This window comes from Hydra viridissima, unplaced genomic scaffold (assembly GCF_058129835.1).
Source record: "Hydra viridissima isolate aposymbiotic clone 2 unplaced genomic scaffold, HvirCarnegie_v1 scaffold_1, whole genome shotgun sequence".
NCBI classification, from domain to species: domain Eukaryota; kingdom Metazoa; phylum Cnidaria; class Hydrozoa; order Anthoathecata; family Hydridae; genus Hydra; species Hydra viridissima.
This window is the reverse complement of record NW_028324300.1, coordinates 17,026,115-17,040,566: the sequence shown is the minus strand read 5'-3', so window position 1 is coordinate 17,040,566 and position 14,452 is coordinate 17,026,115. Positions and strand designations below refer to the sequence as shown.

At 34.3% G+C, this 14,452-nt stretch overlaps 1 protein-coding gene across 2 annotated transcripts; it reads right to left on the bottom strand.

The window, feature by feature from the left end:
* Positions 1 to 6,820: 6,820 nt before the first annotated feature.
* Positions 6,821 to 14,106, bottom strand: LOC149893631 (uncharacterized). 2 transcript variants are annotated; one of them, XM_090091615.1, is made up of 5 exons: positions 14,034 to 14,106; positions 7,962 to 10,781; positions 7,663 to 7,728; positions 7,347 to 7,403; positions 6,821 to 7,188 (listed from the first exon to the last, which is right to left on the bottom strand). In XM_090091615.1, the coding sequence occupies exons 2-5, from the start codon at positions 10,750 to 10,752 to the stop codon at positions 6,869 to 6,871; spliced, it is 3,234 nt and encodes a 1,077-aa protein (XP_089947741.1). In that variant the 5' UTR covers positions 10,753 to 10,781; positions 14,034 to 14,106; the 3' UTR covers positions 6,821 to 6,868. The 2 variants fall into 2 exon arrangements, with proteins under 2 accessions (XP_089947741.1, XP_089947750.1); XM_090091624.1 differs by having other exon boundaries at positions 7,962 to 14,101.
* Positions 14,107 to 14,452: the final 346 nt, after the last annotated feature.

Genomic DNA, 14,452 nt, shown 5'->3' with positions numbered 1-14,452 from the left:
CAAAAGCTTGTAAAACAAACAGCTTCGCTGTACTGTTGCCTAATATGTTAACGGATGGCCAGGAACAACCTTGGTCTGTAATGAATGAGTTCGTTTTTCCATTCGAGGCACTAATTACTGCAGTTTTAAAAGTCACCTAAAGTATAAGCTCATCTCTCCATTCAAGAAAAACAAGCATCAGAGTTTCGGAAAGTTTGCATGCACGACACCACCATCGATGATACTTAAACAAACAGAAAATGAATTGCAAAACAGAACCACTGAATTGCAAAACATAACAACGGACAGCTTGTAAAATGCATGGTGATGAGCTTCTTCAATCCAATCAAGGAACCAAGCATCACAGTTTCGGCAATGGTGCATGTGCAAATCAGCAAACTGTGATACTTAATCAAACAACTTCACTGTTTTGCTTAGTTTAAGAACGGATGGCTAAGAACAACCTCGTTAGTGAGTATGAAGTCATCTCTTCATTCCAGGAATTAATAATCAGAGTTTTAGAAGTCTCTTACGTGCGATACTACTATCAACGGTACTTAATCAAACAGCCTCTCAGAATGGCCTAGTTTGAGAACGGAAGGCTAGGAACAACCTTAGTAGTGAGTCATCAGTTCAACTTTTCATTCAAGGAATTAAGCATCTAAAATCTGAAAAATAAAAAGAAGAGCTCTTTGTTAGAAGTTCTTATTTTTATTTTTCCTCAACTTCTATTTCTTTTCTTTTTTTACTTTTTTTTTTTTAATGATAGTTTTTCTTTTTTTTTATCTATTTTGTTCGTTTAAATTAATACAACAGGCGTTTTAGGTCGTTTCTGTAACATTATTTAACACTTTAAATTGTAATAAATATTTGAACAGAAGAAAATCCCTTTCGTAACGTTAAAATGTCATAAGAACATTTCATCTTTACCAAATACGCTTGTAAAAATAGTTTCACTTTTAAAGTTTGTTGTATATGTCTTTTAATTTAGTGAATCGCAATTTGGATTTTCTTAGGCGCACATCTACTTTAGTTGCTTTTTCTTAAAGAAAGGTCACCAGAGTTTTCTTACACAGCCCCTGCAGCATAATCTTTAACAAAATACTCTTTTGAAAAGTTTTACATTGAAATAAACAAAAGCCATTTGCGTAAGTAGAGATAACTTAGAGAATAAAAAGTGCATAAACGCCTCGCTACTTTGATGAAGAAGAAACGGATGACTAAATGCAACTTTTTAATTTCGTGTGCTATCTCTTTCGATTAAGGTACTTTTTGAATATTTTTTCAAAGAAATGTTAGCGTAGTTTTCCTTTTTTAAATTTAAATCATGTTTAAAGGTAGTTTTTGAATGTTTTTTCAAAGAAATGTTAGCGTAGTTTTCATCTATTAAATTTAAATCATGTTTAAAGGTAGTTTTTGAATGTTTTTTCAAAGAAATGTTAGCGTAGTTTTCATCTATTAAATCTAAATCATGTTTAAAGGTAGTTTTCGAATATTTTTTCAAAGAATTGTTAGCGTAGTTTTCCTCTTTTAGATCTAGCTTATGTTTAAGGTAGTTTTTGAGTATTTTTTCAAAGAAAAGTTAGCGTAGTTTTCCTCTTTTAGATCTAGCTTATGTTTAAGGTAGTTTTTGAGTATTTTTTCAAAGAAAAGTTAGCGTAGTTTTCCTCTTTTAGATCTAGCTTATGTTTAAGGTAGTTTTTAAATATTTTTTTAAAGAAAAGTTAGCATAGTTTTCCTCTTTTGGATATAGCTTATGTTTAAGGTAGTTTTTAAATATTTTTTTTAAAGAAAAGTTAGCGTAGTTTTCCTCCTTTAGATCTAGCTTATAATTCAGGTAGTTTTTGAATATTTTTTCAAATAAAAATTAGCAAAGTATAGTTTATTTAGCATGACATCACAAAATACTAAACTCAAAAAGGCAAGATAAAGTATAAGATAAACGTAAAATAAGATATAGATGAAACAAATGTTAGGCTGCATAAAATCAAAAACTGCATTGCCTATCATAAACACAAATGTCTAGTGAGAGCTTTTAAAGGTCGTTCTTTTCGTCTTTTAATTTGGTGAATCGCGATTTGAATTTTCTAAGGCGCACATGTCTTTCAGTTGCTTTTTTCTTAAGGAAAGGTCGCCAGAGTTTTTTTACGCAGCTCCTGCAGCATAATCTTTAACAAAATACTCTTTTGTATATCATTACATAGAAATAAACAAAAACCATATGCGTAAACAGAGATAAATTAGAACGCAAAAGTGCATAAAAAGCCTCGCTACTTTGCTATAGAAGAAGTGGATGACTAGATACAACTTTGTAAATTCGTGCACTACCTCAATGGATTAAGGTATTTTTCGAAAGTTTTTTAAAAGCATAAATAGCGTAGTCTTCCTCTTTTAAATCTAGCTTATGTCTAAGGCAGTTTTTGAATAGATTTTCAAAGAAAGGTTAGCGTACTTTTCCACTTTTAAGTTTAGCTTATGTAGCTTGACAAAACAACACACAAAAAGACAAGATAAAGTATCAGATAAACGTAAAATAAAATATAAATGAAACTAAAGTTAGGCTGCATAAAAAACAAACAACTTAATAATCTACTAGACATGTTTAAGTTGAATTAAGTAAAGTCCTTTGCGCAAATTTGGGTAAATAAGAGAGTAAAAATCCATAAAAAGAAGAAGCGGATGAGTAGATACAATTTTTTAAATTTGTGTGCTATCTCTATTGAATAAGGTAGTTTTCGAGAGTTTTTTCAAAGCAAAATTAGCGTAGTGTTCCTCTTTTAAATCTAGATTATCTCAAAAATAGATTTCGAATAGTTTTTCAAAGAAAGGTTAGCGCAGCTTTCCTCTTTTAACATTAGCTTATGTAGCTTGACATCACAGAACACAAAAAGATAAAATAAAATATAAGACAAACGTAAAATGAAAAATAGATGTAGCTAAAGTTAGGCAGCATAAAAAACCAACAACATAATAATCTACTAGGCATGTTTAAATTGAATTAAATAAAATCCTTTGCGCAAAAATAGGTATGTTAGAGAGTAAAAGCGCATAGAAAGCCTCGCTACTTTGCTGTGAAAGAAGTGGATGACTAGATACAACTTTTTAAAATCCTGTGCTATCTCTATCGATTAAGGTAGTTTTCGAAAGATTTTTCAAAGCAAAAATAGCGTAGTCTTTCTCTTTTAAATCTAGATTATGTCTAAGGTAGTTTTTGAACAGCTTTTCAAAGAAAGGTTAGCGTAGCTTTCCTCTTTTAAGTTTAGCTTATGTAGCTTGACATCACAAAACACAAAATTCAAAAAGACAAAATAAAATATAAGATAAACGTAAAATAAAATATAGATGAAGCTAAAGTTAGACTGCATAAAAAAACAACAACGTAATAACCTACTAGAATCTAATAAAACCCTATGCACAAATGTAGGTATGTTAGAGAGTAAAAGTGCATAAAAAGCCTCGCTACTTTGTTTAAGGTAGTTTTTGAATAGTTTTTCAAAGAAAGCTTAGCGTAGTTTTCCTCTTTAAAGTTTGGCTTATGTAGCTTGACATCACAAAACACAAAACACTAAAAGGAAAGGTAATATAAAAGTTAATCGTAAAATAAAATGTAGGTGAAATAAATGTTAGGCTGCATAAAAGAAAAAAAAAATCGTAACATAATAATCTTCTATATATGTTTGGATTGAATTAAATGAATTCCTTTGCGTAAATATAAGCAAACTAGTGAGAAAAAGTGCATAAAGAGCCTCGCTACTTTGCTGCAGAAGTAGTGGATGACTATATGCAATTTTTTAAAATCGTGTGCTATCTCTATCGATTAAGGTAGTTTTCGAAAGTTTTTTCAAAGTAAAAATAGTGTAGTTTTCCTCTTTTAAATCTAGCTTTTGTCTAGGGTAGTTTATGAATAGATTTTCAAAGAAAGGTTAGCGTAGCATTCCACTTTTAAGTTTAGCTTAAGTTGCTTGGCATCACAAAACTCAAAACTCAAAAAGAAAAGATAAAATATATGATAAACCTAAAACATAATATAGATGAAACTAAAGTTAGGCTGCATAAAAAACCAACAACATAATAATCTACTAGGCATGTTTAAATTGAATTAAATAAAATCCTTTGCGCAAATGTAGGTATGTTAGAGAGTAAAAGTGCATGAAAAGCCTCGCTACTTTGTTAAAGGTAGTTTTTGAATAGTTTTTCAAAGCAAGTTTAGCGTAGTTTTCCTCTTTTATGTTTAGACTATGTAGCTTGACATCACAGAACACAAAGCTCAAAAAGGCAAGATAAAATATAAGTTAATCGTAAAATATAGATGTAACAAAGTTTAGACTGCATAAAAAACCAACAACATAATAATCTACTAGGCATGTTTAAGTTGAATTAAATAATGTCCTTTGCGCAAATATAGGAAAGTTAGAGTAAAAATCCATAAAAAGCCTCGATACTTTGCTGAAGAAGAAGATGACTATATGCAACTTTTTAAAATTGTGAGCTATCTATATCGATTTAGGTCCTTTTTGAGTACTTTTTCAAAGAAAAGTTAGCGCAGTTTTCCCCTTTTAAGATTAGATTATGAAGCTTGACATAACAAAACACAAAACTAACAAAGGCAAGATAAAATATAAGGTAAACGCAATATAATGTATAGATGAAACTAAAGTTAGGCTGCATAAAACAAACGGGTAACAATACTCTTCTATGTATGTTTACATTGAGTTAAATAAAATCCTTTGCGCAAATATAGGTATGTTAGAGAATAAAAGTGCATAAAAAGCCTCAGTACTTTGCTGTAGAAGAAGTGGATGAGTAGATACAATTTTTTAAATTTGTGTGCTATCTCTATCGAATAAGTTAGTTTTCGAGAGTTTTTTCAAAGCAAAATTAGCGTAGTGTTCCTCTTTTAAATCTAGATTATCTCAAAAATAGATTTCGAATAGTTTTTCAAAGAAAGGTTAGCGCAGCTTTCCTCTTTTAACATTAGCTTATGTAGCTTGACATCACAGAACACAAAAAGATAAAATAAAATATAAGACAAACGTAAAATGAAAAATAGATGTAGCTAAAGTTAGGCTGCATAAAAAACCAACAACATAATAATCTACTAGGCATGTTTAAATTGAATTAAATAAAATCCTTTGCGCAAAAATAGGTATGTTAGAGAGTAAAAGCGCATAAAAAGCCTCGCTACTTTGTTAAAGGTAGTTTTTGAATAGTTTTTCAAAGACAGGTTAGCGTAAATTTCCTCTTTAAAGTTTAGCTTATGTAGCTTGACATCACAAAATATAAAACTCAAAAAGACAAGATAAAATATAAGATAAACGCAAAATAAAATATAGATGAAACTAAAGTTAGGCTGCATACAAAACCAACAACATAATATTCTACTAGTTATGTTTAAATTGAATTAAATAAAATCCTTTACGCAAATATAGGTAAGTTAGAGAGTAAAAGTGCATAAAAAGCTTTACTTTGCTGAAGAAGAAGATGAATAGATGCAACTTTTTAAATTCGTGAGCTATCTCTATCGGTGTAAGGTAGTTTTTGAACAATTTTTCAAAGAAAAGTTAGCCTAGTTTTCTTCTTTTAAGTTTAAATTATGTAGCTTGACATCACAAAATACAAAACTCAAAAAGACAAGATAAAATATAAGATAAACGCAAAATAAAATATAGATGAAACTAAAGTTAGGCTGCATACAAAACCAACAACATAATATTCTACTAGAAAAGTTAGCCTAGTTTCCTTCTTTTAAGTTTAGATTATGTAGCTTGACATCACAAAACACAAAAAGGCAAGATAAAATACAAGGTAAACGTAAAATAAAATAGAAGTCAAACAAAAGTTAGGTTGCATAAATACAAAAACTGCATTGCCAAAAATAGAATTTGTTGTCTAGAAAGACCTTTTAAACTTTGTTTCTTTCGTTTTTTGACTTAGTGAATCGCGATCTGGTTTTTCTTAGGCGCGCTTGTTTCTTAGTTGTTTTTTTTGTAAAGAAACTTTATTCAGACGTTTTTTTTTACGCAACTCCTTTAACATTATTTTTAACAAAGTATTCTTTTATACGTGTTTACATTGAAATAAAACCCTTTGCGTAAATAGAGATAAATTAGAGAGCAAAAGTACATAAAAAGCCTCGCTACTTTGCAGAAGAAGAATTGGATGGCAAGATTCGTGTGCTTTCTCTTTCGTTTAAGGTACTTCTTGAATATTTTTTCAAAGAAAAGTTAGCGTAGTTTTCCCCTTTTAAGTTTAGCTTACGCAGCTTGACATCACAAAACGCAAAAACCAATAAGGCATGATAAAATACAAGATAAACGTAAAATAAAATAGAAGTGAAACAAAAGTTAGACTGCATAAAAACAAAAACAAAAAAAAAAACATAATATACTTCTATGTATGTTTACATTGATCTAAACAAAATCCTTTGTGTAAAGATATGAAAAAATAGAGAGTAAGAGTTCATAAAAAAGCCTCGCTATTTTGCTGAAGAAGAAATGGATGTCTAGATCTTTTAAAATAAGGAACTTTTTGATTTCTTTTTCCGAAAAATGGTTGGAGCAGTTTTCCTTTTTTAAATTTCACTTATGCAGTTTAACATCACAGGAAATATTATTTTGCTTTTTAACAAACTCTTAAAAACATCAGAAGTAATTCTAAATGCAACTCTATTAAAAGTTTTCACAGAATAACAAAACGACTTCTTTTTTTTTTTTTTAAAGATAAAAAAAAGTTTGAACTATCTTTAAATAAGAAATGTGAGAACAGTTTAACAGAACTTCTTGTTTATTATGTCTTTAGCGAAACAGATAAAAATATTTGCAAAAGCATAGATAAAACAAACTACACAAAAGGCCCATCTTTATTGCCAAACTGAACAAACTTATCTAAACTACATAAATGGTTTCACGATATTGCCATATTGAACAAACTTTTCTAAACTACCCTCTTTTTGAATTTTTAGCTTCATGTTTTTAATTTTGTCTTTAATATGGCTTTGGTAGGAGTACTTTTGCAAGACATGAATGAGCTTGTCACTGCTATGATTTGCCAAGATGCCAAGGTAATCTTTGTACGAGCAACTTGAGCTTACATCTGTAAACACGTCTTGCAAGATGTATGCCAACACCAAAGCTGCACATCGTGGAAAACTTCTGGTGTTGAACCATTCGTTGTGGCCAGGGCAAGCATTCAGCTCTTCAACTATTTCATCTAAAATTTTACAAACTCAAGTCATAACACAAAGTGATTAAATCAAATATTCATTTGGTTCTGAAGTAAGACAAGATTTATTCTGTTTTTTTATTTATTTTTTTTTTGTTGACCTTATTGTTTGCACTGATAGCAATAACTGGTTTTTGAAAGATTACCTAAATGGCATTGGCTAACTTCTGCTTTGTTTTCCTTTGTTCTTGGCTGAGTTGATCCTGAAATAAAATAAAACCATGTTCATTTTTCTAATTCATAAAAACCATCAACAGTTTCTAAGTGTTAGAGATGATAACAAGCTGTGCATGATTTCTAACGGTGATGTTTCTAACTTCATCATTAGAAATCGGGTAGACACAACTTTCTAAAAGTGCACTTAGCAATGATGGCTAGTTTTTGTTAACAGTTAACCATCTGAAATTGTGCAAGAAGAGGTTTGTGTTTATATATCTTTGTATAAATTAGGTTTTACATTACCGATGAGTTCTTGAGTGAAAGATGGCATTTCCAACTTGATTTTTTTTCTTCTTGGATCTTTTACTTCTAAAACATAATCAGTTTTAGTATCATTCACTTGTATAAACATTTAAGCAATCACAGAATTAGTCCTGCAACAAATACATACACACTTCTGTGTTGTTTTTTTGTTTTGTTTTGTTTTTTTTACAGCTCTAACAATAACAATAGGGCAAGGAGTTGATTTGGGCATTTTCATTTTTTGAAAGCGTGTTGAGATTTGCATAAAAATCAAAAATCAAAAATCAAAAAGAATTTACCTCTGGATGTAGAGGCAAGACTTTGGCTAAATAGGCTACCAACAGATTGAACAGCATAAGGTGAGAGCTGCTTTGCAAGAACAGTACCAGCCTGTTGGACAGGAACAGCTGAAACTGGATCAGATGAAAGAAACAAACTGGGTTTGGCCAATGTTTGCTGAAAAGCAACAAGGCTAGGAGTCAGAGGAACAGAAAAGACCTCTTTTGAAGGACAGAAAGCGACTTGCTGAGAAGGAGAAGCAGAAACAGGTTTGGCAACCACTTGCTCATTAAAGTAAACTGGAGAAAGTTTTGCATGGTGTTCAATAAAATCCGGTTCATCAGGAAATAATGTTAATGCAAGAGGAGAACAAGCTGTGCCAACAGGAACAGCTAGAGTCTGATCTACATCCATACAAACAGCTTGTTCGTTAGGAACTAGTTGTGCAAGAGCAGGGGATAGTTCAAGAACTGGACCAGCGATTGTTTGTTCAGATGGAACAGACGAAACAGGAGTTGAGGTAGGTTCACACAAGAAATCTACGGCATGGTCGTTGCTATCCTCTAAAGGAACATTGTTTTCTACAGCTGGAGAAAACGGAACCACTGTGGTACAGCTGAAAGTAGCAGCACATTCTTCAGAGTCAGAACCGGAGTCTAAATCTTCCTCAAAGATGTCCTCAACCTCATGAAAACCGTACTCCTCTGCATTAGTTTGGAGCCAGTCCATCACATCCTTCTCCTTCTTTGGTGGTCTCTCAGACTTTTCAACAGTCAAAGACTCTATGACTCCGAAGGACTGTCCGATGCCCAGGGCAAAGCGCAACTCCTCTGCAGCGTTCCACTGGGACACATAAAAGCTATCCATTGTGTTCCTGCTGTGCTTCATGTAGAGTGTAGCAAACCGCTCGCGATCTTCTTTGCTGTTGTTGGCAAAGTAAGTGGCTATCGAACCGCGAATGCAAGTGGGAGTAAGACGCTTCATGGGAATGTTTACTTGGCTTTTTCTGAAGCAGGACGTCAGGCAAGAGGAGATAGCAGAGGAACCCATCTGGTAAACAGGCACTCTAGTTGCACCGAGTGTCACACATTCGTCTTTGTTGGGTCTCATCGATGGAAAAAGGGGCCTGTAGCAGTCGCTCAACTCCAAAACAGTCTTGGTGTCTGCAGCCATGTAGTGAGAGTCGTTGACAAGAAGGTCTCTGTATCTCAGCAAATAAATATCGATCAACACTTTCAAGTCGTTCGGCACTAGAATGTTTTTGGCTCCGTACTTGTATGCTGTTTTGTAGCGCTCTTGCACAATGCAATATCCACACTCACTCTTCTCAGCAGCCATGTAGTCTCTAATGTTTAAAAGAGCAATGTTAGATTTTCTTAAACTGTTAATTACAGTGACAGAGAGCAGAAGATGGTTTCGTAGAGACACAGCATTGTCTCTAGTCGGTGTAAGAGACGGCTTTCTAATCGATTCCACTAACTGTCTTACGTATGCAGACTTGCCATATTCGTTCAGCAAACTGACATTGATGATGTTGATGCATTTTTTGCTTTTCACAAGGCTCCTCCTCAAAGAACGAAAGGGCCTCAGCACTTTTTGTAACTCCTCCACCTTGCAGCGCAAACGTCGGATGGCCTCATGAGAAAGTCCGAAATAGACATTCCTGGCTTCACTGAAACGAAACAGGAGACAAAGGTAGACAAGGCGGTTGTACAACGTGTGACAAGACATGGCTTTTGTTTGGTCAAGTTCACTCAGCTTGGAATTGAGCTGAATGTTTTTAAAGTGCATGGAAAAGTATCTATCCTCCAAAACGTTGGAATTGGTGAGAGCGTTCGGGTGCAGCGTCAGCGTGCTGTCACAACATGTCAATATTTCAACAACTGCATTTTTGTAGATCTTTGCTTGTGACAAAGTGTTGTTGTTGGCTACCACAAGCCACTTTTCAAAATCTCTGAAGAGCTCATCTGCTGACTGGTAATAAAAGTGAAAAGCATCTTTGTCCAGCTGAAACAAGAGTCTCTTATCTTCTGTCAAGACGGAGGAGTTGGAAACCAAGTGCTTTAAGGAATTAAAATCAGAGTCTAGGACGGATTCGGTGTTCAGCTCTTTGTTTTCTACAGAGGTGCAGTGGTTTGCAGAAGGAGCCTCGGACGAACCAGCAACTGATGAGGGCAAGCTTAAAAGAGGATCAGAGGAAAGAACCGGAGAAGAAAAAGAGGAGGAAGGCCCAGGAGCAGAGGATGCAGAGCCTGATGCAGACGCTTGTTCAGCTACTGGCTTAATACCAAAGAAGGCAGGTCGAATAAATTGAGGGACATAGAGCTTGTCGTTGTCGTATCGCTTTGCCTCTGCAATCTTTTGTTTGATCGTCTTGGAATCGTAGAAATGAGTCTCTTTCAAGTGTATGTCCAGTCGGTCGTAATACTTCCAACATTGCAAACAGGGGTAAGGTTTTGGACAGCCGGACTTGCGTTCGAGACGAGCATGCTGAAACTTCCTGACCATTGCAGAGTAAAAGATGGAAGCTTCATCCAAAGTCCAAGAATGATCTTTTTTAGTCAAGTGTCTTTTAATGCTTGTGGAGGAATGTTTGCACAAAGGCATCGGACAGCTAACAGCGTACCTCTTCTTGGTACCATAGAAAGGTACAACCCTGTTTACGGAGCCACACGCTGCAACTAATGCGGCCCTGACTTTGTTTTTGAGCTTTAAGTCTCTCTGTTCTTGTGACTGCCTTCTTTTCTTTTTTTTCGCTTTAGAGTTCGGAGAAGGGGCAACAACAGTGTTGTTTTCTTGTGAAGAAGACATGTTCAGGTGTTTGTTTGCAACGGTTTATGCTAAAAAAAAGAAGACAGTTAGTGAGAGTGTTTTTCTTCTGCCTGCATCCTGGAATCCTGGAATGTTTACAACTGCAGGGAAGAGCTGTGTTTTTTCGAATCCTCTGCAAAAGAGAAAAAAGAAAGAAAAGAGAGCAACAAGAAGAAACAAAGTTTCCACTAGCAAATGAAAAAGAATGAGAGCAACTAGCATTACATGCATGGTGGCAGCAGTGATTGCTATTATGAGAAGGAGAATGAGAAAAAAAAAAAAAAAAAAGAAACAAATAAATAAAGAGATGGAGTTTGAGAGGATCTCGCAACCATATGACTCAAAGAAAGAAACTGTGTTGAAAAAAGGCAAGAGAGGGCAAATAGAACTTGCTAACAAGGACAAATGACAGACATAACTACAACAGTAACAACTCTCATTGCAAGCATAATAACAACAGCATCAGCATCACTGACTCAGAGAGTGTTGACATAACAAAAAAGAAAACAAAAGTACAAGCCAAGTGGGGGAACATTAACAAACACTCATTGCAACTATAACAACAACAACAACAACAGCAACAGCATCACTGACTCAGAGGGTATTGATAAAAAAAAACAAGCAAAACAAAAACAAACAAAAAAACAAATAAAAAAACAAAACAAGCAAATTGGGTGAACAGTAACAACTCTCATTGCAAGCATAATAACAACAACAGCATCAGCATCAGCATCACTGACTCAGAGAGTGTTGACAAAATAAAATAGACAATAAGCAAGCAAAGTGGGTGAACAGTAACAACTCTCACTGCAAGCATAATAACAACAACAGCATCAGCATCAGCATCACTGACTCAGAGAGTGTTGATAAAATAAAACAGATTATAAACAAACAAAGTGGGTGAACAGTAACAGCTCTCATTGAAAGCATAATAACAACAACAGCATCACTAACTCAGAGGATATATAAAAAAACAAACAAACAAACAAACAAAACAAAAACAAAAAAAAAACAAGCAAAGTGGCTGAACAGTAACAGCTATCATTGCAAGTAAAATAACAACAACAGCATCAGCAACATCATCACTGACTCAGAGAGTGGTGATAAAATAAAACAGATTAAAAAACAAGCAAAGTGGCTAAACAGTAACAACTATAAATACAAGTAAAATGACAAAAGCAGCAACAGCATCACTAACTCGCAGGGTGTTGATAAAAAAAAAAGCAACAAACAAATAAAGCAAGCAAAGTGGGTGAACATTAACACTCATTGCAACTATAATAACACCAACAGCAACAGCATCAGTGACTCAAAGGGTGTTGATAAACAAAAACAAAGGCACAAACAAAACAAGCAGAGTGGGTGAACATTAACAACACTTATTGCAAGCATAATAACAACAACAGCATCAGCATCACTGACTCAGAGAGTGTTGATAAAATAAAATAGATTATAAACATGCCAAGTTTGTGAACATTAACAAACACTCATTGCAACTATAACAACGACTACAGCAACAGCATCACTTACTCAGAGAGTGTTGAGAAAAAAAACAACAAAAAAAACAAAAACAAAACAAAACAGAAAACAGAAGTACAAGCCAAGGGGGGGAACATTAACAAACACTCATTGCAACTATAACAACAACAACAGCAACAGCATCACTTACTCAGAGGATATTGATAAAAAAAACAAACAAACAAACAAACAAAACAAGCAAAGTGGCTGAACAGTAACAGCTATCATTGCAAGTAAAATAACAACAACAGCATCAGCAACATCATCACTGACTCAGAGAGTGGTGATAAAATAAAACAGATTAAAAAACAAGCAAAGTGGCTGAACAGTAACAACTATAAATACAAGTAAAATGACAAAAGCAGCAACAGCATCACTAACTCGCAGGGTGTTGATAAAAAAAAAAAGCAACAAACAAACAAAGCAAGCAAAGTGGGTGAACATTAACACTCATTGCAACTATAATAACACCAACAGCAACAGCATCAGTGACTCAAAGGGTGTTGATAAACAAAAACAAAAGCACAAACAAAACAAGCAAAGTGGGTGAACATTAGCAACACTTATTGCAAGCACAATAACAACAACAGCATCAGCATCACTGACTCAGAGAGTGTTGATAAAACAAAATAGATTATAAACAAGCCAAGTTGGTGAACATTAACAAACACTCATTGCAACTGTAATAAGAACAACAGCAACAGCATCACTGACACAAAGGGTGTTGATAAACAAAAACAAAAACACAAGCAAAGTGGGTGAACATTAACAACACTCATTGCAACTATAACAACAACAACAGCAACAGCATCACTGGCTCAAAGGGTGTTGATAAAATAAAGAAATAAAAACAAAACAAGCAAAGTGGGTGAACAGTAACAACTCCCATTGCAAGCATAATAACGACAACAGCAACAGCAACACCATCACTGACTCAGAGAGTGTTGATAAAATAAAATAGATTATAAACAAGCCAAGTTGGTGAACATTAACAAACACTCATTGCAACTATAACAACGACTACAGCAACAGCATCACTTACTCAGAGAGTGTTGAGAAAAAAAAAACAAAAACAAAAAAAAAACAAAACAAAACAGAAAACAAAAGTACAAGCCAAGTGGGGGAACATTAACAAACACTCATTGCAACTGTAACAACAACAACAGCAACAGCATCACTTACTCAGAGAGTGTTTATAAATAAAACAAAAAACAAAAACAAGAAACAAAAATACAAGCCAAGTGGGTGATTACTAACAGCGCTAACAGCAGCAACAACAGTGTCTTTAGAAACAACAAACAAGTACAACAGCAACAACTGCTTTTACAGAGTATAACAATAACAACAACATGGCACTAACAACAACAAAAGGGTTGGAATAAAAACCTGTAGGCAAAAGGAGAGCTGCATTCAGACAAGATCGATTACAAAGAGGCTCTTCTTTAGGACAGAGGAGAAACTGCTTTTGAGGGACAGAGGGACTTTTGTTGTTGTGGTTGTTGTTGTTGTTGTGCAGAAACCAACAAACTTTTATTGAACCGAATATAACCGAATATAACCGAAAGTCTTGTTTGCTTCTGTTTTGTGCCATCAAGAAGGGAAAACAAAACATCACAAAACAAACGAAGCAAACGAAACAAACAAACAAACAAACGAACGAAACAAACAAACAAAAAAAAAAAAATTAAAAAAATTAACAAACAAACAAACAAACAAACAAGCAAACAAACAAAAACAAATAAGAATAACAGAAAACGCAGTACCGAAACCTCGCCATTTTTTATCCTTCCTCAAGCTTTCTCTGGGCGCCAAAGACCGAGAAAGTTGAGCAAACGTGACGTTGAGGGGGGGGAGGGGGGTACTTAAGGACAGCAGACCGACCAATGGCACGCTTAGGAGAGACCCACGTGAATGCTACATTTTCTTTCTATGTACGCTGAATCCGCTCAAAGTCTGGAATTTCCAGCATTCACGTGTCATCACTCCAGCCACCAGATTGGCCCACACTTTGCACACTTTCAAGACTAGAAACTCACTTGTGCTCAATTTGAGCAAAAAAAAAAAAAAACTAAGTCTCGCATGGCGACAACTTTTCCAAAAGCAAACAAAGGCAAACGAAGGCAAACGAAGAAAAAACAAAAACAAATAAACAAAAACAAAACCGAATAGGGAGAGAGAGAGT